Below are 27208 nucleotides of genomic sequence, written 5' to 3'. Positions count from 1 at the left end.
ATTCAGTGCAGTGACCAAATCACCACTGAGGAAGGAGATTTTATTGAAAAACCTGCTTCTCAGGTAGATCAAAGCCTTCTTTCATATGAGTGAACTCTCAGCAACAGAGCCATCCTGGAGTGAAGCTGAAAAAGCACCATTGTGACCTCTTGAGGAAGCTGTTCCCTGTGTACAAGCAGGCAAAGAAATGAAGGAGTGGGGAATCGTCCCGTGTCCCCAGAAATAATCACTTCTGTGACCACTAATTGTGGCTGTAATTAATGTTATATGCTCCATGTTTGTAACACTGCCTGGCCTTTATTTTGCAGTTTATCTTAATGAACCACCATATTTAAATTTGAAATAATCTCCATGGTTAGTTTTCCATTTATTTTTCATGTAAGTGTTTTGAAATACTAGCAGGGCACAACTGGAGCTGCAGGCAGTCCTGGCCATATGTCAAAAGCTCAAGGGCTGCTGATACTCTGCATATAGGTTTGAAGGAATTTATTTTGGAGATACATGCAGGTTATTATTACTTACACAGCTCTGTGTATGTAGTAGACAGTAAAATAGCTGTTAGGGAATATAGTTTAAAATAGATAGCCATATTTTGATAGCCATAAAGAAATAATAATAATGGAAAGACTACAAATATGCAATATTATCTCCCAGCTTTTTAATGCTTCTTTTTTCCTTGTTCTTTTTAAATGATAAATTTTAATACTTTTTTTTTTTTTTAAATAGGAAATAAAGCATTTAATTACGTGCAAATACACAGACTCTGAACATAGCATGACCTAAGCCCAGATCTATCCAACCCACATCAGTAACTTCTACCACTTGAACTATCTTACCATTACGTTTGGCTCTGCTGCAATCACTCCTGTGATTAATTAGGTTCATGTGGGCATCTACAAATTAGCTCTCTGCTACTTAAGGCAGCTACTGATAAGAATATACGAAGTTGTAAAACTTTCAGAAAAAGTGAGTAAACACTTGAGCAGTTAGACCCTGATAACTCCCATGGCTATGGACCAGACCACTTGAACCTACACTTTAGATGCTTAATGAGCCAGTCCTCATGCAGTAAATTATTACACTTCTTTTGTAAACAACACAGATGGACAGGCACCTGTGGTGGGCTCCACAGAAGGCTACCTGTAACTTATGTCTCATCCAGTTGCACAAAAGTTTCAAGCTTTGCTTGATAATAAAGATTATGGAGAACAAAAAATTAGTATCTGCAATAAAAAGAGATTGTGATTCCCCTTGGCTAGGCTTGCAATGCAGCTATTTCCAAGCAGATGAAGGAAAGAAATCTTTATTGCTATCGGGCATCTTCTTTTTGCATTGGCTATAAAAATAAAGACTCGTGTTAGGGATCACAGTTCATAAGCCAAAACAAATACCCAGTATTCACAGCAGATGTGGCATTCAGAGACTTTAAAACTTTTCATAACTAATTTTACTCACTCAGTGCAAATGGCAGTTTTCAGAGATGTGTGACCTGGGTGTATTTTTTTAGGAGAATCATTCCATTAGGGATAGCTACCCCAGTAAATTTAATTTACTTTTTGAAGTAGGAAAAAAGTAAGACTCACTCAAAGATTGTTTAAAGAAGAACATTAGCAGAAAAAAGCCTGAAGTGAAGAGAGGTCATGATAAATCACTGAAAAGTAGTGGTGGGTGAGGCAGGGGTTGTTTCTGATGACCTCTCTATGGTGATTTTAGGTTGTGAATGTAACAAAAGATGCAATATTAGTATAGGAAAGTTGAAAATCATCTTCCAGACAAATGCCTTACAAAACAAACAAATCTTTGCTGCTGAAGTGTGTAATTTCAATGTGAAGCATTATTCATAAGAATAAATGCATGGCTATATTCAAAGCTGAGCCTTCAATGCCTCAGAGTATGTGGACAAGAAAGCAACAGATAAATAACTACATCTCTGCCAGTAGAGTTGTACATATAAATGCTTCATATCAGTATGGGTCTTCTTACAGGGAAAATGAATAAGCCAGTACAGTATAAGGTCTATTAATCCTGTTAGAATCGGATGTCCACTAGAGAATACACCAGTTTGATCACATATTCCTTCCTAGAGATCCTGCTGTTACATCAGTACAATATTTTCTTGCATAAAATACATCTTAAAATCCAGCATATCTTATTTTAGGGTTTCTGACACTTCCGTCCAGATGAGATTTCTGCAAGGAAAGCCTTTTGTTTGGTCTGATGATCAAAGCAGGTATGCCAGTACTTCTGCTTCCAGGCTTGTTTTTCCCATGGAGCTTTACTGAGCTATGATATATACCCACTCAAAGAAAGAACATCCCATTCTTCACTCCTTCCTGAAGGACCACCAATGGATTGTGTCACATTAAACTAAAAAATGCAGTGGTGCCACATATTGCAGAACATTCCAGAAACACTGACTGTGAATTGAAGACTGACTTAGAAACTTTTATACATTTTGAACAAACCATTTGTTCTAACTCCTCTGAACCCAACATCTGAGTTCTTGGATTAATTTTTCCCAAGGAAGAAGTAGATACTCTTTGATTTTAACAGCTTCATCCCTTTTGGTTCCTCTGTTCTAAAGCCTGTTTCTCCCTCTCTCCCATTGCTTTAGCAAGCCTCCTTCCCCTCAATCTCTCCACCATCCCATTGTTCCTACTCTACCTCCTTCCACACTTTCCATAGACCTCAAATATCTCTGTTAGGATTTGCTCTGCAACCAAACCCTTCAACCTGATTACTCAAGTAGCTCTCAAATGACAATCCTCACTGGAGAACTACAGAACAGAGATATCTTCACCTGCCCTCTTGAGAAGAAATAGATCCAAGAAAATACCAAACACCTGATTTCAAAGCAAACCACCATGACTCATGAAATCCAGTGTACACTGGTCAGGGGTTTCTCCGTCACATCACTGACCTCCTCAGAACTGTGTGCTCACAAAATCCAAGAGCACACTGTTGCCTGTGAAGTCCTCAGGCAACTTCTGGAACTAAAAAGACTAATAATGAAAAACACAATTTCATTTCAACATGCCATCACCAGAAGAGCACTTCTCTCCACTGTGCAGCCATTTGAGACTGAAAGTGAAATCTGCAGACTTCCCATTTGGCTCAGGACAATTTTCAGTTCCCTTTGTTTCATTCCCATTATTTGAAGGGCCTTGATGTTTTCAGTGTCATCTAAACATAACCGGCCTATGTTGTAATTAAACTTTGATCAATTTTTTTAATGGGATCTCAGAGGAAAACAGTATTTGACTAACATGTATTATTCTGCATGTATTAATCAAGTGAATTCTTGTTGAACTGCCTGAATTTCACATAATAACTACTCTTCCCCATTGTTCATTAGCAGAGCAGGAGAATGAGAGAATCTGTTTTCACTGAAATAATACTTTGGTATCCACAGTATTCTGAAAGTTGTATTTTGTCAACACCAATTCACTTAGTTACAGAATACAATTTTTCAGCCTCTCCTGAGGCACTTTACCTAAGAATGCAATTTCCCTACATTCAAAGCAATATCAAACCATATACTTATGGTATTAAGCACTTGAATCACTTAGACCAGTTGTCCTCCCCTATAAATCACCATTAAACAGCACTTCCATGAGTACTGCTGTTAGTCAGCTTATTCATCAGTAATCTGGAAGCAGATCTGAAATCACCAACTGTGACACTCTGAAAGATGCAAACTTTGGCCAAGTGGGAACAAATCCCGAGTCAGGTCAGTCACATGGAATATGGGGTAAGCAAAGTCTTTTTGAAACCAAGTCTACCTTAAAAATAGTCTTTGAAAAAGAGAACACCCACAGACCTGCAGGGACAAGGAATTAAGGCTACAAGAATACCTGATGCTGGGGTTCATATGTTTAGAAGGCAGCTGAAAATGGCTAGAGTCTGGAAAAAAGCTAACGTGCCTTATACCTTCTGCTTATATATATATAAAAGGTTCTTTACACAAAATAAATCCTTGGTGTTCAATCTCTATAGATTATAATTTATTTATACAAATTGACAAGTTTTATTTCAGTAGATGAGTATCCTAACAAAAAGAAAAAATCGCCTAATAAAGGACTTTCAGACACACCAAAAAGTCACAGCAAGAACCAGCTCCTGGAAGCTAAAATGAAAGACATTAGAACTAGAAATCAGGCACCTTTTTAAACAGAGTAAGATTAACAGCTGGAAAAAAAGTGTATAAAGCAGATTCTTTGCCTCTTGTAGAAAGTGTAAGGTCATGCACTTCAGATAGTAACAAGAATAGTTTCAACTGTAAGCTAGAGTTGACTGAGGAGGAGAAAGCTCAATCCACATTAGTCAATCACAGTGAGCTACTGCTGTGAAAAAAGGCAAACACTGCCCTAGAATTTATCAGCTCAATTATTTCTAGTAACGATGGGGCGAGTATGGTACTGGTAAAGCATTGCTAAGACATCAATTATTGTGCATAATTATGAAGGCTTGTGTTCAAAAGATTAACTTAGGCTGGAGCAGCTGCAGAGAAGGACTACCAGGATGATGATAAGAATGTAAAATATGTCATAAAAGGAGACAGAAAAAGCTTGTCTTGTTTAGAGAGAGGATGACTGCTGTAGCTAAATATAACAGGGCTGTAAAGGAACTGTTTAAGCCAAAAGACAATCATGATATAAGAACAAAGGGTGGAAACTGTAGCTGAATAAATTTACTGTAATTTAGATCCTTCTTAATCACTAGGCAAATGAAGCATTGAAACAATTTTGCAACACGAATTTGGGAGATAAAGTGATTCTAACCAGCTTAAAGACAGGGCTTAAATCCACAGACATTCAAGCTACAGCACCATTGTCATGACTGCTGCAGGAACCAGAGCCAAACTGGAAGGTACCTCCTGGAGACGGTTCATTGCCACCAGGACTGCTGAAACAAGCTTAGACTGTGGTCAAGCCCTGAAGTTAATACCTTACTAACTTATCTCCTCTCGAAGAAAAGGAAATCTTTCTCAGAAGCAGCACAGTTTACATGGTTTTTATCTGATAACCAATGTCAGAAATTTGCTTTTAGAAACTTGTACTAATTTGGTCATTTATTATTTTCAAAACAAACCTTTGGAAGCTCCTTTTTTTAGACAGAAAATATCTCTGCTAAATGGAGAGGTTAGCACTTGTTAATATAGTTCAACTTATTTTATGACTCCATTACATGAATGTTGCTGCAGGTACCACTCTTGATGCGTACAAAGTGGTGTAGCAGTGCTCTACTTCAATAGCAACCTGCCTGCAGTATGATCATATATTTTCCTCCCAAAAACCTTTTCTTAAAAAAAACCAAACACAACCAACAAAAACAAAAAACCCAAAAGTAATTTCATTTCATTGGATTCCTGAAACACTTCAAATTTATTATCTGTCCTCATGGGATGAAAAATACAGAAGCAGCTTATGAAGGCTCTAAGATTTTTTCCCCATGATTAGAATAATTCTTAAACTACTTATAGCTTCCTACCATGCTATCAGTTTTTGCTTTGTTGAATGTCATGGCTGCTCTAATTATATTGATAGTTTTTCAATTTGTTACCTCAAAAACTGTAGAACTATACTTAAAAAAAATAACTCAAGAAACAAATTGCAAAGAAAATTGATGAGAATTTAATGTTAAAGCCCAAGTTCCTCTGTGTTTAGAATTATCACTAAAAATTTGTGATTCAAAGTATTTTGTCATGTGGTTATTTCCCCTGAAAATATTAACTTGACAGTATCCCATTTTTATCAGTTCCAGAGTTCATGTGTTTTCTCTGGTACAACTACTTGCCTTCAAATTGTTTTGTTTTGTGACAAAGTAGAGGGAATACTATACATTTTCTTTTACTCACACCGCACAGAAGAAAAAAATTGCAAATTAAAACAAACAATGAAAATAAAGACAAAGCAGACTCTTGTTATTTGTGTTAGATGGTGATTCATGAAAGTAAGCACTAGTTGGATGAGTTTCCATATATGTGGGATTTTTCAAATAATCGGTATTGGTTTTTAAGTTATATTTCCTTTCATTAACTTCTAAAAGAAATATCTAGGATAAGCAGAGAAGGGTCAAAATAAATCATGCCACAAAATTACAAAAGATAGGACTCAAGAACCTGGACCCTCTCATAACTGGTCAGCAGATGTCTCTGTTGGAAATTGCAAAAGAATTCAGTTCAAAAGTAAATGCTTTCTGAGTCACTCACTAGAGACTGGAATTCAGCCTTTGAATGCACATGGGAAACTATCAAATGTGAGTCAGTAAAACAATGCATGAAAAGCCACTTGTCCTGGCGAGACTCTTCTACACCAGCTTTTCAGGAAGCACTTCAGAGGGTTTGCAATAGCACAAATTCCACAGCCAGCATAAAACCAGATCGTGTTAACACAAACCTTTCCTTCTTTTTCTTACCCTGTGCCATCAAGATGTCATGAAACAGATTTTCACTTAAATAAATGTACTTAATAAATAAAGATAGTTGCTTCTTGTAATTTTTAAGCTATGTTTAAAGGAAACTACAGCTGCACTTCAGATATTCCCAAAGCTGACCTGTGAAGTGGTTTGTTACCAAAATCAGACAACACCCTGAGTCTCTGAAGGAGAAAAGCCAGGATAGGACTCAGCAGCAGCAGGAGCCCATGTAGATGTGCCTGCACATGAGTGAGGGAGGGGTCTTGGCTCTTCATAGACAGTGGATGTCTAATCAGCCCAGAGCATGGGACTTTTGTCTGCCTTAGGACACTAATTCCCTACGTGTCACCAGCTACATCAACTGCACAGTGATATCTACCAACACCTGAGACACTTCAGGCATCCAGAAGATACAATACCTGATGGCAGGTGCTGGAGGGTGGGTGATAACATAGGTAACCTCAACTTGCTGCAGATGTCTGGGTATGGATGGTTGACTCTGCTCCTAGATGGAGCATAATAGGGTGGCAGTGGATATTCCTACTCTGAGATGTCTGAATGTATATTCTGGCCCAGATGACTTTTTTGCTTGGGACTGTAATTAGGCATTATCCACCTTCCTAAAGATAAGAATGGAAGGGAAGAGATCAGGAATTCATACAAGCCTCAACACATTCTTTTGCAAATCTCAGATGACAAAATTCTGCATTTCCTTCTTAAGTGTAAAAATCTGTATTTCAGATTTAATTGAGTGCAAAGCAATCACTAAGCTGGAACTATACCAAAATTCCCTTAGCAATTTTTCACAAATACACAATCTCCATATTTTACTGACAAATGTCAATGTTGTAAAGTTCAATCACAGAAAAGCAAGAGAGAGAAAATTAACCAGTTGTAAGCTGACCTTACCTCAACTGTGGGGAAAGAATAGGAAGGGCTCTTACTGAAGAGTCAGGGTTTTGTTTGCATTTTACTTAAAAGACAAATATCACAGTCCTTTTCTTCTGTCTGGTTTGTAAATTTATGCTTTGAATATTAAAGTAAATCTACCAGATGGAAGTCCTCTGCTATGATCCCTAACTTCTCTATATTAAACTTTTAGTAGTCTCATAACCTACTTGAAATAGACTACTTTTTCCCCCATGCATTATTGCACACTTCTAACACACTTTACACTTCTTTCATGATGACAGTTAAGATCTTAAAAGCTAGTTTTCTAAGAAACATCCCAATCATGTAAAATGCTTCATATGCTATTAAATCAAAACCCTATGTAACAAAGCGTTCTGCTTCACAAAGTCCCTCAGTCTTCTATGAGCCAATCTGTCCCACTCCTAGGAGTTCACTGAATCTAGCTTTTTCCTACGTGAAGTGACTACAACTTCTTCCGTGAGCATACCTGTGAAACCAACAACTTACAAAACTTCAGGAAGAGTCCAGCTTAACCTTATTGTTTCAGTGGTTAATCAGCTCAACAACACACTTTTCCATTTGCCCTGAAGAACAGTACAGATCTTCTACATCTTCTATACTGACTACCAAGCATAGCTACAGCTCCCTTCAGGTTTGCTTTTTCCCACAAAATCACCCCCTCAGCTAGTCTAAAAATTAACAATATGACTGATACCATATTGTAATAGACTATAGTTGTCCTTGCAGCTTTATATGTTTTACCGTCCTACATTGTTGTGTCACATAAAAAAGAAAATGTGATCCATCACTTTTTGTGTTGAGGTCCAGAGCTAAGCTATGCTCTTTGGTTACTTCTAAAAAGAGCATAAAGGAATTAGTAGTTTTAGAGATAAGATATTTGACTAGTTCAGATGACTGCTGCAGGGTAAGGTGATCCATGTCCCCGAAGTGCTGGTCCTCCCCAGAGCAGGACAGAAGCCCCAGGGCAACAGGCTCAGGTGCTCACCACAACCCCCTGCCATAACTGAGTATGACAAGATGTTTTTCAAAATTCCTCTGCACAGCAGCTAGTGTCAGAATATGACATCTTCAGAATACTCTATTTCAGTGTCAGTCCTTGGAAAACAAGGCATGTGAAGGCACATCTGTGCATGAACACCTCAGCCAGCCAGCCAAGTTCCCCACATTATACACAGCAAAAATGAAGTACCTGATGAAAGAATCCTCAGAAATAGGCTGAGGAGATCCATCTAGCAGTAAAACACAGAAGAAAACCCTAAGTGTTCCTGGTTTTTAAAAAACTAAAAATTCTGTAACTAAATTCCTCAAAATATTTCTCAGGACAGAAAATGTGCTTGAATTTTACATTTCCTGCTTAGCATATTTCAGTAGAGAATAAAAAAAAACATTTATTTGTCCCATGCTAAGCAAGAAATCATTTAAATTATCACACACATTTAATTAATTCTTCAGAGCAAGTCAGAATTCCCTATTAATTCTAAATCTTTACCCAATCTTCAATTTGGAGCTAGCCTACACCTCTGATTGTCTCAGGGAAAAATGCAGCTTAAAGCACACCCCAGTTTATTTGGGTTAAACTCTTGGCAGATTATAACTGAACATTTTTTTAGAGAGTTCATTACATCTTTCCCCTCCTTAAGCAAAGGTTATCACAAATCTGCCTGAGTGAATTATTACTACTGAATGGTCAGTGGTGCCTGTGATATTACTTATTACATGTTCAGTGATAAATTTAAGTAGGTAGCTAATAAGAAAAAACCTCTACCCAGACCTTTATTATGGAATCTAAAAATAGTAATGTTTCATTTACAGGGAGAAACTAATGAACTCAACATATAGATGTGCTGAGCAAGCAGATGGAGTATTTCAACTAATTCACTATTCATATCAAAATAAAAACATTACACTTAATCCTTCTAAAAATTAAGACTTGTGGGATAAAGCAGCTCTTAAATATATATTTTTTTAATCTAGACTTCATTAATGCTTATATTCTTCATCTTAACAGCTAATGCTGTCAGCATTTATTGATTCAGCCTTCTAATAATTACATCATCTTTCCAGCATGTCAGAGAACATCAAGGTGACTGTGATGCCACATGACCAGAGTATGAGTCTAGTGTCACAAAATACTTGTGTCAGTTACTTGTCCAGAAACAGGCACGCAGCCAATCTCAGTATTAGAGAAGCAGAATACTGATTTATTAATAATCTGGTTTTCAAAATGTTTATTTGCTTTCTGTAACGCTACCAAAATACTGCTGTCAAGTAATTATTTAAATAGTTTTATTTAAATCAACTGGAATTCCATGAGGGCTCTTTGACCAACACCAAGACTTCCCAAAACACCATGAGGTCTTTCAACATTCAGCTATTCAATTTGATGTTATTTGGAAAACAGAAACGAAAACAAAACATTTTCACACAGCTGCAAAGCATCTGTACTTCCCTGCAACGAGCCTGGATATTGTACTTGAGAATCTCATGGATTTTTCCTGGATGTTTGTTTCCTTCAAGCATGCAATCAGTTCAAGCCAAGGCTTATGAAAAGACTATTACTCTGGTTATGAACTGCACTTATTTTAATAATTGCATTCATTTTCCTGGAGGTTGAAATTAGACAAGAATTATGTTATATTGACTTATTTGGTAAATGTAAAAAAATCCTGGTTTAAGATTTTAATACCTTGATGTTATAGTTTTGAAAGAAAAGGCATATTTTCTTTCTTTTCAGGAGCAAAAGCCAGTATCCGTGGGACAGTAGGCCTAGTATGTCACCATAAGTAATGGAATTCAAACAGTAGACAAACCAATAAAATATGAACACAGGTATTTCATTAAAGAAATTTTAAATAATATTTTTTCTCCTTCTCTTTCAAGAACTTTATAAGATGCCTCACAAAATGAGTCATGCCTGCACTGAAGTGATCACCCTGGAATAATGGACATCATTCAGTAATAAAATCCAGCAGAGCAGAACTGAGGAACAACCCTACTCCAAAGGAGTAAGGACTTCATGTGAAGGACTGCACTTTTTCTTCCTAGGGATTCAGTAGCAAGGATGTCTGGACTGAAATCACTTTAGGACCAGCTCAGGCTCTTGCAAGGTGCTGATCACATATGAACAAGTGCCTTTAGTAATTTCACAGTTTTCACCTCAATCTAACCTCAAATTTTCTGATCTCTGCAGAGTCCTGTGATCAGGAAAAAAAATCACTATTTTTGCTGTGGCACAAGGTGTGAACATGACCTTGTGCCCATACAAAGGTATAATTCCTTCTTTCCTCCACCTACCCACACTGCTGGTGACAGTGGGAGCAGCACAGAGTCTGTGCCCTTCCCTCAGTGCACCAAGGGAGCAAGAAGCCAGCCCACATGTTCTTGGTCTCCTTCTTCTCTAGTTCACGTATTTTAGCATCTGATAAAGATGTAACCATACAAAATCATTACCCACAAAGAGCCACTGACTGTCATTAGCATATTCTTAAAACTGGATTCTTCATTTTACAAGACCTGGAGTAGATTGTTCTCATGAACCCTCTCTGAGAACACACAAATGTTCATCAGTCACAACACTGGTAACAGACAAGCAAACAGTGAAATCAGCTGGTAGGGCAGGTGATGATCAGGCTCTTAACAGGGGGCTCTTGAGCTCCCTTTTCCTGTAAGCCTGAATTTGCACCACATGTAATCAACTCCACTTTGAAACACAACAAATTGGCAGATATGGGGGAAGCAGTCTGATCACAATGTTCGTTTGTCATAATATGCCAGAAATCAGTTTACAAACTTGTCTTCAAAATTACAATAATAACCGTTTCCCGATATCCTTTCACATTTGCAAGAGGCTTCAATGCATCTTAATTGATGAAGTCCAAAAGCCCGCTAATTTCAGCTTGAGTATGTGATCACGTCCTGATAAACACAAAATGCAGGGGAAATAATAGGACTGGCACAACAGGAGGGCTGGGGAGAGGGGGCTCTGGCTGAGTGTCACAGCACAACACAAACAGGCATCACACAAACAGGCCTGGGACGAGAAACGATGTGGGCAGGCACATTGGCAGTGTGAAGTTCATGCAGCCATGGGAACATTTGCTTAATATATTCTTGAGGCACACACAGAATGAAATGTTAAGATGGCACTGAACTCCCAGATGATGGCCTTTTCCCCCTACTTTATTAAAAAGATACCTCTCTGTTATGAATTACCATGCAACTTCAGCCTGTCAATCCAGCTGAATGGAGCTCTCAAAACATAATGACAACGCCTTTTAGTGGGGAAAGTATTTTGTTATTGTTGCTGCAATCAATGAAGGCTTAATTAGTGTTTCCTTGACTTTTATCCATATTATAAGTAGTCATGAACAGTTAAAGATAGAGTTTTATTGTGCCAGCACATCTGTATAGAATAATAAAGGAGAAAGTCCTTGCTTTAGAGTTCACACTCTAACTGGTGAACAAATAAGACAAATATTATTGTTTAGATTAGAAAATAAAATAAAAGAGAACCGAGTCATACATTGACATTTCTCTAATTAATGCCAAACAGGAATGATTTACCCATAAAAAAAGGGAAAATGGATTTTAAAGTAACATAAAGTGAGAGCAGGAAGCTGAGCAAACTTCCACACATTTCCCCACAAACAGAGGACACCATGGACCATCAGTCAGAAGTAAACGTCTTGCTTCCTGGCTACTCCCCTCAGTGCCTCCTGAAGTAGAAGAACAGGCAGGTCAAGGCCTCAGCCTCTACAAATATTTCAACCAATAATTTATGATGCAAGAAAATGGCCAGACCAACTGCATGTAAGTGATCGTCCCCCCCATCCTTCTCTCCCAAGGTTTGTCTGGTTTTCGCCCAATTCAGCACTGTATAAGAAAATTTGAGTTAATCTCGTATAGCAGATTCTAGCAGTTATGCTGGGGCTCTGTCTGTCTCTTGATCACAGCAGAATTTAGGCAGGTGATGTCTCCACACCAGTTCACCTGCAAGCAGTTGACGTAGCCCAGGAAACTGCATTTATGGGGTTACTTCTGAGAGTAGACAAAATGGTTTGATCTCCAAGATTCAGAGGCCTGAAGAATACCTACACTGGGGTGTAGCTGTGATTCAAGTGTTGGGAAGACAGTGCAGGATCCTTGATGAACTAGTTAAGTACCTTACCTGGGGCAGTGCCTCAGTGCAGGGATGAGGGAACCCTGGGGAAGAGGCAGGTCAATGTGATGCTTCAGGAAGCCCAGGCCACCAAGAGCTGCACCAGGCAGCTAGGCTCTACCTTTGTCCATGCCCAGAATCCCTAAAACCTACTAAATTGTACCAGATTTCCCCACATCTCACAGGAGCTTTTCAATATACCAGTGGTTATGCAGTAATGAAGGGCTTGGAAATTCAACTCAGAGATCTTAAAGTGGGTACCAAACTTGTGGGATACTTCTGATATTTGTCATTGTCTTTATTTTACTGTTGGCAAAATGGAGATAGCGGCACAAGCACCACTGTGTATGGGTTTTTTTTACAAAAAATAAAAATTTGGAATTTGCTGGTTAACAGCATTCAGAGTACACCACTTGAACATGATAATTGAAATTAGGATGCAAAAAGGAGAGTGAGGAACAAGTACATATGTATATATAAATATACACACACCTCATATATAAACTGTCTTTTCAGTTTTAAAATTACCTACAATTTGCACACTTGAAAAAGCACTACTGACTACTTTCAATAAGTATTAGTATAAATTAAAAAATCACCAGCTTGTCACATTGAATACATTAGTATCTTATAATATTTTAAATTAAATCCATACCTGGGATCAGAATCTTCTCAGAAGCACGAGGCAGCAAAAACCAGGCCTGATCACTTCACAAAGTTTGACATAATTTTTTTTACTACACATTTTATTGAAAATTAAAATACAATTAAAAAATCACATTAAAATTCAATTATGCTCTAACTTTTCCCCATACCATTTTCTGGCCACCCAGGGAAGAAAAACAGATGTATATAAGACCTGAAAAAAACATCACTACTGAATAAATGTCTTGCTAAATTGGACCAAAATTGGCCCCAACACATCAATTAGCACTTTGCTTTTGGCTGTGTAAAACTGTCTCTGAAGGCATTTTCTTGTTTAAAAACTCCAGAGGCCCCTTTTACAAGCACTGCCATACCAGAAAGTGTTCCTGTGCATCTCCAGTGCACTGACCACCTCTCATCTCATCTGCAAAGTATTTCATGTTGCCTCTGGTGGTAAACACCCATCTGCACTCACCATTCAAAGCTAACAGACAAAAGCAACATTACACATGCTACACCTCTATAGAGGTTCATTCTCCTTTCCAATCTTGACCACATGATACTAGCAGGAGCTACAGGTGTATTTGAAAGGTTAAATCTTGACTTATTTTACTGTCATCTTCATAACACTCCAAAGACATTCAAAATAATATATAGAGGAGACACCATCACTCACTTTGATGTATGTTAAACTGCAAGTAACTTGGGGCTTCCTCAGCAAAGTAGGCAAAATTGGATTTCAATGTCCAAGAGCTGCTGCTGTCATGGCAGGGGTTAGGATACTTGCAGAAAGGGGTAAAAGTGCTCAGTGTGTTAGGACTCAGTCAAACTAGACTCAAACTAGGCCAGTTTAAGTATTTTCTGTGTAGACACCCTCTCCTCTCTGACTCAATTGTTCCTCCAACCTTGGGTCACTGCTATCTGCTTACCCACCTACATGTGGGGAATTTTCCTCCCCAGCAGGTAAAATACCCAGGGACACAGCTTCTTGTTGGGTATGCATAGGTAATTACTGCCTACACCATGATAATGATAAGATGATGTGTTAGTAACAATGAAGTCCTTTCCATAAGGGACATATGATAGTCAACCACTTGTAGAAACGGTCAACTTTTGGCCATAAAGACTTTCAAGTAGTAATTAAATACTGTGACACACAAATTCTGGAAGTTTTATCCTCATTAGGGTTTTGATACATACCATTTGCAGGGGAGAGTATCTTTAAACTAAACTCAAGTGTCAGCTTTCTTGACCAATGTCAGTTTGGCACCAACTCACTACTTAATTGACTGTTAACAAACTCTCCAAGGTATGACTGCTATACAGATATTTTATCTTCATGTTAATTGGTAATTATGCATTGGCAGGAAAAACAGTGTTTCTTTCCAATTATGCCAGAACTCAGTGATTATTTAAACTTTGCTAATTAGCAGTGGAAGGCTGGTACATCTTCTGGGCAAGTTGTATTTGATAATCCCTATTAAAATATACATGGCAGTAGTTGACTTGTAACAAAAAAACAACAACAACAAAAAAGGCAGTTCAAAGGGTATTAGATACAGCACAAGGAAACAGGGGCCTATTAAAATTTCCCCAACTGTTCTAATGAGAGCACTGAGGGTCATTTCTTCCTAGTTTACCATCTGTTTGGTTTCTGGCAAATATCTCTGGTGTGAAGGGAGGGTCCTGGCGCCCATTTGGCTTCTCACAAAGTAAACCTGGGTTCTACAGCAATTTCACTAAGTTGAAAAACTGCACTTCAAGAGCAGTAGCATGTACACAGCTGAAAACTTTTTCTTAAGAGCTGGCATTTACCCATTACTCCTTAGTTTTTAAAGCTCTGAACAAGCATGGAGAAGCAAAGACTGAGCAGGAGGAATCAATTTTATAGCCTCACCTAACAAGAAAAATCCAACAGTTGGCCTTTTTCCATCTCGCAGTATTAGTGGGGGATATTTTCCTTTATCTGTCAAAACCTGAAAGCAAAACATTACCCCAAAACCATCAGTGTTTGAGCATAAACTGATGCTAAGAAAAAAAAAAAAAAGGCTTCTGAAGGCTTCAAACCACACATCCCATCCAGGAGCAGCAGGAGCCTTGGCTGCCTCCAACACTCAGTTCAGAACAAAGCACCAGCAGAGCTGGAGGGGCAGAACCAAAGCATTTTTGTTTTTTTGCAGTACCCTCCTGGAGATGACTCTCTGGGTGCCCTTCAGCCACCCAGGCACCCCCCCTTTGCACCTCTGGGGACAAAACCAGCAGTGGCACCAACAACAGCCACTCTGCCCTAAGACTGGTTGTGACCTGTGAGCCAAAGGGGAATACATGACCAAGGAACTACTTTTATCCTTGTCCCCAGTTCCCAAGTCACACAGAGCTGGATCAAAATTACCCTTCAGCTATAAATTGAAAGGTTTTTTTTGTTTTGGTCTGCTATGAAAACATGTATGCAACGAAAACAACAAGCAGGGGATTACGTGAAGGCTGCCTTAATCCTGTCAAAAGTTAACAGAATAATTTAAAAAAAAAAAAGAAAAAAAGAAAAAAGGTACAAGACAAGATGTAATGCCAAGTAAATTATTTCTGGTGATTGCTCCTCCCAGAATTTCTTCTAGGAAATCTATTATTCACCATACTTTAAGGAATACTTTTGTAACTATCCAGATTCTTTTTTAAATCAAAAAGATTCAATGTACTGCTTACAGTAGGTGTGATCACCTCCACACTACAGAAAAAAAGAATTGCAAACCAGGAAGGACTGCAAGATGATCTATCATATTCCATTTTTTACTTTCTAGCAGATGCAATTTCCCTGTTCAGGCACTAAAATATTTCCAGGTAACATCACTCACATAGCCTCTTATAAACTAGCTCACAGAGTTAAACAAAACCTAAAATTCACCAGAAACGTAGGACCCGGCAGTAGAAAGAAGACACCTGTTTTAAAAGATAGTGAATTACAAGTTGTATGAACCTACACAGAAAACAAACAAAAATGTTCTGTTAGCCAGTTAGGCCTGTGGAAACACTTTCCAGTGTAATGAGAGCTTTGAATCCACTGTCTCAACCATAACAGAGTCCATGAACTTTCAAAGGTCCTTTTCAATGTAAGTTGAGAGGTTAATGCATATAGAAATATTATCATGAAATTATTTGTTTATTCCATATTTATTAAGAGGTCAATATCAGTGTAGTAATTATGATTTTGCATAAAATTAGGGGGCTTGGGGCTTAAGTATAAAGGCCCACTGTGGACTTTCCAGTTTGTATGAAACTAATTACACAAAGCTTAACTTTTAAATAATTTGTCATGTGTGCATAGTATGAAAATCTACTAGGGAGCCAGGAAGCTCTGGGAAGAGCTAGACCACATGGAGACATGGTATGACTGGTGACAGGCTTTGATGTACACAGCCCAGCACACATGTCAGCTCAACCAGCCCATCAGCTGGAGCAATCCCGTGGAACAGATTCAGGTCCTCAGCACACAGCTCCCCTACTTGCTGCTGAGGGAATATGCTGGAATCTTCTCCTTTAATTGCAGGAATGGCACTGCATTCCTTGCTTTCCAGCACATGTGGCTTTGAAGGAGCTGAGCCTTCTTTCCTACTTATCCCAACTTGCAGAGCCATCCCCTATCACCACCAAACCCATTCAACTTGACTTACTCTCACTTGCAAGCCATAATTCCATCAAACCCACCACTACATTTGTAACTTTCTAACACATTTTTTTAAATACTCCAGTCTCCCACTTTCCTCTGACATATTAAAAGCAGCCAGGCAGTGAGAGCCCCTAAATGACTATATGCACACCCTGGGTGTACGGGGGCGATAGCTGTGGTGTGCTCGTAAACCCCAGAGCATGGCCAACACATGCCCCAAGGTAATAAAAGGAGGTCAAACAACAATAAGGACCCTCAGAGTCAAAAGCAGAAGGAAAGGACATGCAGGGATGGAGAAATCTCATGGGAGTCCAAAATGTATCTCTAGAGAGATGGGATGCGAGTGATATTGAGGGGTATCAGTGTGGCTTGAGAAAGGGGGAGAGAAGAGCAGGATTGTTCTTTGGCCTTCAGCAGGCAAACCAGTCCCAGCTGCGCACCGCACTGACCAGGAGACTGGAAACAATACTGGAGAAATACAACTCAGGCTATCTGTTGTATCACGAGATCTAACAAAGAAGGAAAAACTATTCTTAAAAGCCCAATTTAAGGATTATTTCTTTGCTGAAAGATCCTCACAGCTCACTTAGGGAGATTTCAAGTGCACATTTCTCTTTCAATCCAGTTCCAATTTTAGCTTTACAGTTTCAGTTTTACTTTTATCTGAACCTAGGGAGTGGTTCAGCTTGGGACAAAAGTTAAATATTTATGATTGCTATTCAGTTTTATCCCCAAAAGCTCATTCATTTTCACCTAAAAGGGTTCTTAGAAGGTTTCCCAAATAAAAATTTCTGCAAGTTTCATGTCAGAATAATCTCACAGAGGGAACCAAGAACTATTTCTTTGGCTGCATGATACATAGTGAAAAAGAAAGAAAATATAACTCTTAGAATTAACTCTGTTCTCACAAACGTATTTTACCTTTTTTTCCTGTTACACACCACACATGTTACCTTAACATCTGCCTCAGTGTAACAGTCTTGCTCCACAGATGAAGATACAAATTTAGGAAAAAAATACAGATATATTTTATAAAAGCACAAAGCTTTTATGGTTATTAGAATTTTGCTTAATTTCCATTCTTAAATATGTAGGTGTGATTAGACATAGCTTGTATACCTTGCCCGGTGAGTTTGCTGTGCAGGGCCATGATCTTCCAAATAACACGATTCAAACACCTATTTTATAGTACCATAATAGCTTGCCAGTAACTTCATCACGCCAAAAAATTCAGATTGCTAAGTGCTCTCCTTCTTGTTTACTCCATCAGGTGCTATTTATCCTGTAAAGAGTACAGTGGGAAAGCAGGAACAGCAGTGCTAATTCTTCCAGAAAATGGATCTTCTGGTGCATTTTACATAAGACATTAAATACCCATGGCAGCTGTGCTCTTCCCTTTGAAAGGCCAAGCAAAAGGTTTGAGGTCCATCAGTGGTGCTAATAACAGAGGCAAAGCCCTTCTCAAATTATTCCTCAATACAGCTTTAAGTACTGTGCTATTATTTATGTTGCATTATTTCATGTGCCAGCCAAGGTACATCAGCTGTATGACACAGGCCCAGGCTGCCCACGTTTCACGTGCATGCTGACAGAGACAATTACTATGAAAGATTATTATGAAGAAAGTTCTGAAGTCTAACCCTAACAGACAAAAGAATATTTAAATGTGCTACTGCCTGAGCAGAGCAGTTGGTGTCCCATCCAACTGACACCCAGCTTTGTACCTTGACCCCAGATTGCCTGTTAAGGGTCACTGACTTCCTCCAATTGGAGGAATACAATTCTTACAACTATTATTAAGGATATAAAAAATCTACCAAGTCACAAACTGCAGAAGGTATAGCTGTAATTACTTCCATGCATTTAGAGGAGACATTTCAAAAGTGCTTGTCTTGGTGCAGCCGGCTTGGCTGTTACCGCGGAGTGCAACAGCAGGACTTAAAAAACATAGTAATTCTACAAAACCTGTCCTATCCCTCTTACTACAATTCTGGATTTCATACATGGAAAGTAGGTGTTTATTGAAAGATACCTTAAACACCATTCTGATTTTTAAGAAAGATGCTATTGTTAAGGGAACGGGAAAAGCAGATTGACATAAGCTCAAAGAAATCAGTTTTTCAGCCCAAGAACAGTCAGACACCTTGGGCTAAATGCTTTAGTTTATACCAAATGTCACACTATTTAGAACTGGCTATTTTAACCACTTCAGCTGCTCTTAAAATTCTGATAAAGCCAGTGCACCAGTACTAGGCTGACCAAAGACAGAGAGTAGAAGAAGAAACAAAAGCTGTCTAAAAGCCACCATTGCTTCATCTCATTAGCTCCCACTGACTTTCATATATTGTTGTTTACTCAGCCTAAATTAACCTGTTTTGATAATTATGTTGGTTATTTTATATCCTCTGTATGACCAAGTATTCATTATCTGGGATTGCAGAATATAAATTACACTGGACTTACCAAATCCAAAAGCACTGGAACCAGCAACGCTCTGGGAAGCCTGAACACTGGTGGAGGTGTAGAGCCCAGTAACCAGTAGGCCATCAAAGAAGGTACTAGTTGAAATAGTCACTGAAATGAGAAAAAAGTCAAATACATGTAATTATTTCTAAGCAGTACTTAAGATCCTACACATATTCTGTGAGCAAATTCTTCCACTTGAATAAGATCCCATCATTTAGTACAGCAAATTCATCTGAATTTCACCAATACTTAGGACACTTTAGTGACTTTAAATTGGCTTTCCTGTGTAATTTCCTCAAACAACTTCTTCAGCATTCAAGCTGTGTGTGCCAAGTTTCAGTCTGCTCCTGTATGACTTTCTCAGGGTTTACTTAAAGGAAATTGACTGTTCTAGAGATAAATGACAGACATTTGCTAGTGTTTGATTCAGCTTCTATTCCTAAAGGAATAAGTTATGTACCAGTAAGCATCTGCAGCAGGAACCAGACACCACTTGAGCACTGAACATCAAAAGGATAGTCGTGGCCATCTCTGCTTGGGAAGCTGCCTTTGCTAGAAGCACAAAGCTACACCAAACACAAAATGAGTTAGTAAAGTGTAACTTTGAAGTACCTGGCTTGTAAGTAATTGTCAAAGCATTAAAATATAGTAAAAGCAGGGAAATAATCAGGATTATGGTATTGTTCTTTCCAAACTTGGACAGAGTGATAAGTTACAGTTATCCAGTGACAGGGGGTGTTCCTCAAGGGCTGGTTCTGGGACCGGTGCTGTTTAACGTCTGTCAGTGACATGGACAGTGGAACTGAGTGCACCCTTAGCAAGTTTGCCGACAACACCAAGCTGTCTGGTGTGGTAGGCATGCTGGAAGGAAGGCAGGCCATGCAGAGGGACCTTGACAGGCTTGAGAGGTTGGCCCATGTCAACCTCATGAAGTTCAATAAGGCCAAATACAAGGTCCCGCACATGGGTCAGGGTAATTCCAGGCACAATTACAGGCTGGGCAGAGAATGGATTGAGAACAGCACTGAGGAGAAGGACCTTGGGGGTGCTGGTTGATAAGAAGCTCAAAATTAGCCATAAAGAAACTGTATCCTGGGATGTATCAAAAGAAGCGTGACCAGTAGGTCACATCAGGTGATTCTCTCCCTCTGCTCCAGACCACACATGGAGGACTGTGTCCATTTCTGAGGACCCTAATACAAGAAGGGCACGGAGCTGTGGGAGTGAGTCCAGAGAAGGGTCACGAAGATGATCAGAGGTCTGGAGCACCTCTCCTATGAAGACAGGCTGAGAGAGTTGGGGTTGTTCAGCCCAGAGAAGAGAAGGTTCTGGGCAGACCTTATAGCAGCCTTCCAGGCCTACCTGAAGGGGGCCTACAAAAAAGCTGGAAAGGAACTTTCATAAGGGTACGTAGTGAAAGGACAAAGGATAATGGTTTCCTGTGAGAGTGTTGAGACACTTGATCAGGTTGCCCAGAGAAGTTATGGAAGCCCCATCCCTGGAAGTGTTCACGGCCAGGTTGGATGGGTCGCTGAGCAGCCTGGTGTAGTGGGAGGTGTCCCTGCCCATGGCAGGCAGGTTGGAACTAGATGATTTTCAAGGTCCCTTCCAACCCAATCCATTCTATGATTACAGTGTTACACACTTAAGTTAGATGGACACCTGGGTTATTACAGGTTATGGGCATTTAAATAACTCTTTAATGTATTTTTAAGAGCTCTTAGATACTAACAGTAATCATCCAAATAGCATCTACAAGTAACACTAGAATCTTTATCTTCTTTATTAGAATTGACAAATCTTGCAGTATTCATTTAGTTCATGCAAACTCTGACATTTTTACTTCAACATCTTTTAGATTGTATCACTGTGTGCTTGTTATCAGCTTCAGTGGCTCCATCTTGGAAAGACCTAAATTATTAAGTAACACATGTAGGTTTTCCCATTATCTAAATGCAGTATCCTCTATGGCCAGAATGGCTTTTCTAATCCTACAGCAGCATGTGACCTTCTTTGATTCACAATACTCTCCTGTCCTTTTCTTTTTATTATTTAACATTCCAACACTAGGCTGACTACCTTTGAATTTAAAGTGAGAACTAGAATCATAGAATCATAGAATCCTAGGGGTTGGAAGGGACCTCGAAAGATCATCTAATCCAACCCCCCTGCCAGAGCAGGATCACCTAGAGTACATCACACAGGAAGGCGTCCAGGTGGGTTTTGAATGTCTCCAGTGAAGAAGACTCCACAACCTCTCTGGGCAGCCTGTTCCAGTGCTCTGTCACTCTCACAGTAAAAAAAAAAATTCTGATATTCACCTTAAACATCCTATGCTCCAATTTGTATCCATTACTCCTTGTCCTATCACTGGTAATTACTGAAAAAAGCTTAACTCCATCTTCTTGACACTCACCCTTTAGGTATTTGTAAACATTGATGAGGTCACCCCTCAGTCTCCTTTTCTCCAAGCTAAAGAGACCCAGCTCCCTCAGCCTTTCCTCTAAGGGAGATGTTCCACTCCCTTCATCATCTTTGTGGCTCTGCGCTGGACTCTTTCAAGCAGTTCCCTGTCCTTCTTAAACTGAGGGGCCCAGAACTGGACACAATATTCCAGATGCAGCCTCACCAAGGCAGAATAGAGGGGGAGGAGAACCTCTCTTGACCGACTAACCACACCCTTTCTAATGCACCCAACTAGAATTATTAAAAATAATAATAATAAAAATCAAGCAGATAGCTTTGCAACAGGGTAAATTTTCTTCTTTCCCTCCTCACCTATGTCAGTCTAATATCCTTTACATCTATTGTCTGTCTGATATCATCCTTTTCTACAGTCTTTACCCATATTTATTTAAACATGGATAAACTGCATTGCAAATCTATGATCTACCATATGGGATGTTTTTTGGGTTGGTTGCCTTTTTTTGTTGGTATTTTTTTGTTCGCTGTTTGTCTTTTTAACCTGCATTATGAAGGGCAAACAACCTGCAAGGAGATCCACACAAAAAGATCTCCCTGGTGAAGTAGATTCTCTTTACTTGTAGCTTCATAGGCTGAGGATGCACCAAGACCTTAGTTACCCCATTGGTTCTGTTTCATAGTTTAATCCTTTCGTCCCCCCTCTTAACACACAGAGACCAGTCCTTGACAGGGATTGCTGATGAACTCTGATCACTCCCTACATCACATTCCACCTCCCAGTATTGCTCCACCTTGCTGGACACATCGTGAGCCAGTGACTGGCCATGGAACTGAAGCAAGGTACTGCCAGGTGACTGCTACATTCTGAGTGATACACACTCAGCAGTGAAACAGCTGGGTTTTTTTAATCCAGTCATCTGGTGACTCATCTAGAGTACACATTGGTTTAAAGTCACTATTAATTCTCTAAAGAATATGCAAATGCTGACAGTGGCTTAACTTGCTCACAGCAGAGGAGCAATATATACTATATTTGATTCTTCAACTCTTTATATTTAATTACCTTAATTTCATTGATTATTCAATAATATACTGAATAATTCCAAAATTGAGCTTTTCTACTCTCTTGATTCCAAATTTCAGTATTTTTGCAATAGATTCTTCCCTCAATGTAGCCACAGGTTCCAAGACATATGCTCTATTTTTAAGAGGCCACTTCTGATATATTTGTTAAAAGAACATCAAAAGAGACTAGATTTTTTTTTTACTAAGTACTATGGAGAGAAAAAGAAAATCAAACAAGCAAACAATGAATTCTTCCTGTGTTTGATGATGAAGTGGTGAATAATGTAGAACCTTTTCTTCCCTTTGTGCTTTTAAACCAACAAAGAGGAAAAACATATGTTGAAAAAAATATGTCTGTGTGTTATTTTTGAAGACTTGGCAAAACAGTCAGTGAAAAGCATTGATAGAAGGGCACCAGGCCAGTACTTTGCTGCCATTTTGTTTCCCTGTGGGGAAGCATCTTATTCTTTACTGAATAGGATATAATGTAAAATCCTACTGTGAACAGGTGACCAGTTTCTCTCTGGGAAAGAAGTGATATTTTGCAATGCCTGCATTTGATTTTGGACATATTTGTGTGATTGTCAACCCTCATTTTACTTGAGCATGTAACAGGTCAATTTTTATTGTTGAAAAATTTCCAACACAGTATGGCTCCCTCATTAAGCCTCTGGGAAACAGCACAAGGCCCCTAGCACATTTTTTTAAGAACAGAACACTAGGCTGTTATTATACACGTGTCATACATTTCAGAATAATTTCATAGTTCTTCAAGAGGAAAAAAATTAATCATGACATTCTCAGTGATGATTTTTTTTTTTCTTTACCCATTGGTGAAATACATCAAATTCCCATAAAATGAAAGAAAACACACCCCATGCCAAGTGTTAATGACCAGGAACAGGAAAGCTGTGCTAATGCACAGCCCAACAACAGGACTGTGATTTTATGTAGGAACTAGGGCTGGTTGCTGAGGGCTCTCAGCTGCCCCTTCCCACAGCAACAAGAGCCCTCCAAGACCCCCTCCACCAGGCTTTGTTTCTGCCTTTACACTGGCTCATGCCATATGCACTTGATACCAAGCATCCAGCACTTCAAGAGTGAAGGCAGAAGCCAAGACCAAACTGAACACTGGAAAACATCTGGAGGGGCACAGCTGCACAGGGCACTGCAGCTGGGCAGGCAAGGGGGGCCCTGGCACAGCCTCTCCACCCACCCAACAGGTGACAGAGCAGCAAGTCTCACCTACAAGTCCACCAGGTTCTGCTCCATCCTCCACAACACCTTTTCTTGGGAGGAGAATTTGGGTGATTAAAGAAGGGAGGAGCACCCTCCAGCCCTACAGACCACTCAGCTGGACAGGGGGGACACCAGACCCTGCCAACCTTCAGAGAGCAACATCCCATGGGATGCTGGATGCTGCCACCTTCCAGAGCAGCATCCCATGGCCAGCCCTTCTTGGTGCTGCACTGGGACAGGTGGGGAGCCCCAACCTGACTTATTTAACCCCTCACACCAAGGGGGGGTGAGGGAGCTTGTGAGAGCCTGTGGGAGCAGAGAACCCCCAAGCACAGACAGGAGGAAGACCCCAGCTGCCCAGAAATAGCCCAGGGACAGAGACCGAGAACATCTTCCCAAAAAATGCAGGAGGGCTGCACTGGGAACAGCCTACTGATCAGTCAACACACTGAAAACATTAGTGACAAAGCTGATAATGGCTACTTCAGAAGTTACCCAACATTTCTTTCCATTTTCAGTTACTGAAATCTTTGTCAATTTTTACCCTCTTGGGCTTTTTGTTGTTTGTTTTTTTTTCATGGTAAGTTTCTGCCTCAGACTGATTTAATTATTTAAGGGAGAAGGAATTTCAGTCAAAACACTCCATTCATTTCTGAGATGAAGTTAGAGGAAAATGTTATGTTATCCTGGCTGAAAAATTCCAGTGTCATTTGTCAGTAGCACTTCCACTCTTTAGTGTGAGAGCTGTCCTTCAAGTTTGGACAAATGATATTTCATAGAATAGTTTAAAAAAAAATAAATAATCAGCATTCACACATGCTCAGACACATTTTTATTTGTACTGTCTAAATATTTCTGGAGATTCTGTCTTCATGTAATACTCTTAATGCACTCACTAACAGAATTCACTGAAAGAAGTCCAATGAAATGTGTTTTAGTTCAGCTATGCTGCTTTGTTGATTCAGAAGTGCTTAAGGGAGACATCACTTTGGATGATGTTTTGATCTGGAAAGTTTCTCAGTCTTTTAAAGCAGAAAGTCATGTCTGCTGGTTGGAAAGAAAGGGAAATCAAAAGCTTAAGCCTTCTGATGAGAAAACATCAATTCAGCAGAATCTCACTTCTCAAAAAGCTGCAAAACGTCAAAAAAATTATGTTGCTTCTAAAGCTTGACTAGCACCATACCCAATAATTTAAACCAAGGAGACAAAAGTAGGCTTGAGGTCAAGGGGACAGTGAGTGAACTGGGATGGGGGAGGTGGCAAAACTGGAATCAACACAGGGAAGAGGGGAAGAGAAACTTTATGGAGAAATACAAAGCAGTGAGGAAGAGGTGGATTGCACCTGGACAGAGCAGCAGACAGAGGTGGTGGAAAGGAGATGGAACATGTAGCTGTGACTTGAGAAACCTGGAGGAGATGTTCAGTACAAGAGACTCACACAGAGCTGGAAAAGAGACCAGATACAAAACCACCTGTAAAAAGCAACAGCAAAGTTTGGTTCAGTCCCACATGCTGGTCAACTGCCAGAGAGCAACCCTCTGTCTCTTGACTCTGCCTTCTGAATGAAGTGAACAGTGTTTCCATGAAGGACATGAAACCTTCATGTCCATCAGTCATGTGGATAGGAATACAGGGGTTACATGAGTAACTTCAGCTTACTTTCTAAAAGCCTAGGAAATGGGTCCATGACAAAAGTTGCATCTGAGCTGGGAATTACCACAGAAGTAGCCTGTGGTGCCACTTCACCCTACCCATCTTTCTGTACAACGTTTGTGGTTGCATACATTTTTTTAATCAGCTGCATTTCTGAGAATTATCAGTTTTCCATCAATAGCTACATGGACAGTTCATAGAATCATAGAATGGTTTGGGTTGGCAGGGACCTTAAAGATCATCTAGCTCCAACCCCCCTGCATGGGCAAGGACACCTCCCATTAGACCAGGCTGCTCAGAGCCCCATCCAACCTGTTCCTGAACACTTCCAGGGATGGGGCATCCACAACTTCCCTGAGAACCTGTTCCAGTGTCTCACCACCCTCACATTAAAATATTTCCTCCTAACATCTAACCTAAACCTCCTCTTCCAGTTTTGATCCACTACTCCTTGCCCTCTCACTACAAGCACTTAGATTTGCTGACTGCAGGCCCAGCACACAGGTGCGTCACTGCAGAGACCACCAGTGAGCAAGCAGGCTGGCCTCCTCCTGCCAGTGTCACACACCTCCAGGGAGCTACAGGTGCTATTTTCTTGGGAATGAAGGAAACATAGCAGCCTCTCTTTGGAGACACCCTGCACTTCCCACTACAGGTTTCTGCAGGAGCCCTGGAGCTGGTGCCTCCCATGGGAGGGGGAGTAGCAGTGCCTCCAGCAATGCCAGGAGCTGACATGCCTTGAAGAAGAAGCAGGTCAGGAAGGAGGAGGCTGGCAAGGATGCTCCTGAAATTACACCATAGGTCGAGGTAGTAGCATAACAGGAAAGACAAAGTAGGTTTTGAGCTGTAGTTATTTTCAAATATTTCTGAGAAACTCATGCTATCCTTACAAACACCATTTTCACTGTGTGAAACCTGGCAGCTGGAGGAAGTGGATCATCTCAGGAGATACCTGCCACACACAGGCAGGTCTTAACAAATTTAGCTGCTTTTTAGCATGCACCAAATATGATCAAGAGGACTGATATGTACAGCAATTCCATGGAGTTTGCAGCTACTGTTGATGACACCAAGTTAAAAAACCTTAAGGTAAGGTAAAGGACTAGGTGTAGAGATAACAGCTATGACACGTGAGACAGCATGAGTTGAGATTTAATGGAGTTCAAGAAAGAATTAACAAGGACCAAAATCTTTGAATCCCTGTATACTATTTGAGTCAAAACATACAGCAGCAGTGTAAAAGTGCATTTCTTAATACCATGAAGAAAACAGAAAATAAGTTTGGTATGTGAAATGGGATCACCACAGACAGTGAGCTTCCCAAAATGAGACTACCCTGCATCAAAGCAAGGACAGGCATTTTTTTAGGTTCTTCTCAAGGTTAAAGCCAGTTTCTTATAATCCTGTAATACTGCATCATTGAACACCTGAGCCACGGCTGGACACTTTCCTCTTAGGACATAAATAACTTATACCGAAGTAATTTGGTTTTTTGCTTGTCTCCTCAAAAAAATTTATCAGTCTAAGTAATGCAAGTCAGGTGT

At 39.7% G+C, this 27208-nt stretch overlaps 1 protein-coding gene across 1 annotated transcript in view; it reads right to left on the bottom strand.

The window, feature by feature from the left end:
* The window catches only part of RELN (reelin), a 288920-nt gene that overhangs the window by 218691 nt on the left and 43021 nt on the right, over nucleotides 1–27208 (bottom strand). Inside the window, exon 2 of the mRNA XM_051610928.1 lies at nucleotides 19281–19391. Coding sequence (XP_051466888.1) covers nucleotides 19281–19391 — 111 coding nt within the window. The remainder of the gene's footprint in view (nucleotides 1–19280; nucleotides 19392–27208) is intronic.

The sequence above is a fragment of the Apus apus genome, chromosome 1 (assembly GCF_020740795.1).
Source record: "Apus apus isolate bApuApu2 chromosome 1, bApuApu2.pri.cur, whole genome shotgun sequence".
NCBI lineage: Eukaryota > Metazoa > Chordata > Aves > Apodiformes > Apodidae > Apus > Apus apus.
This window is presented reverse-complemented; position numbering and strand designations above follow the sequence as displayed.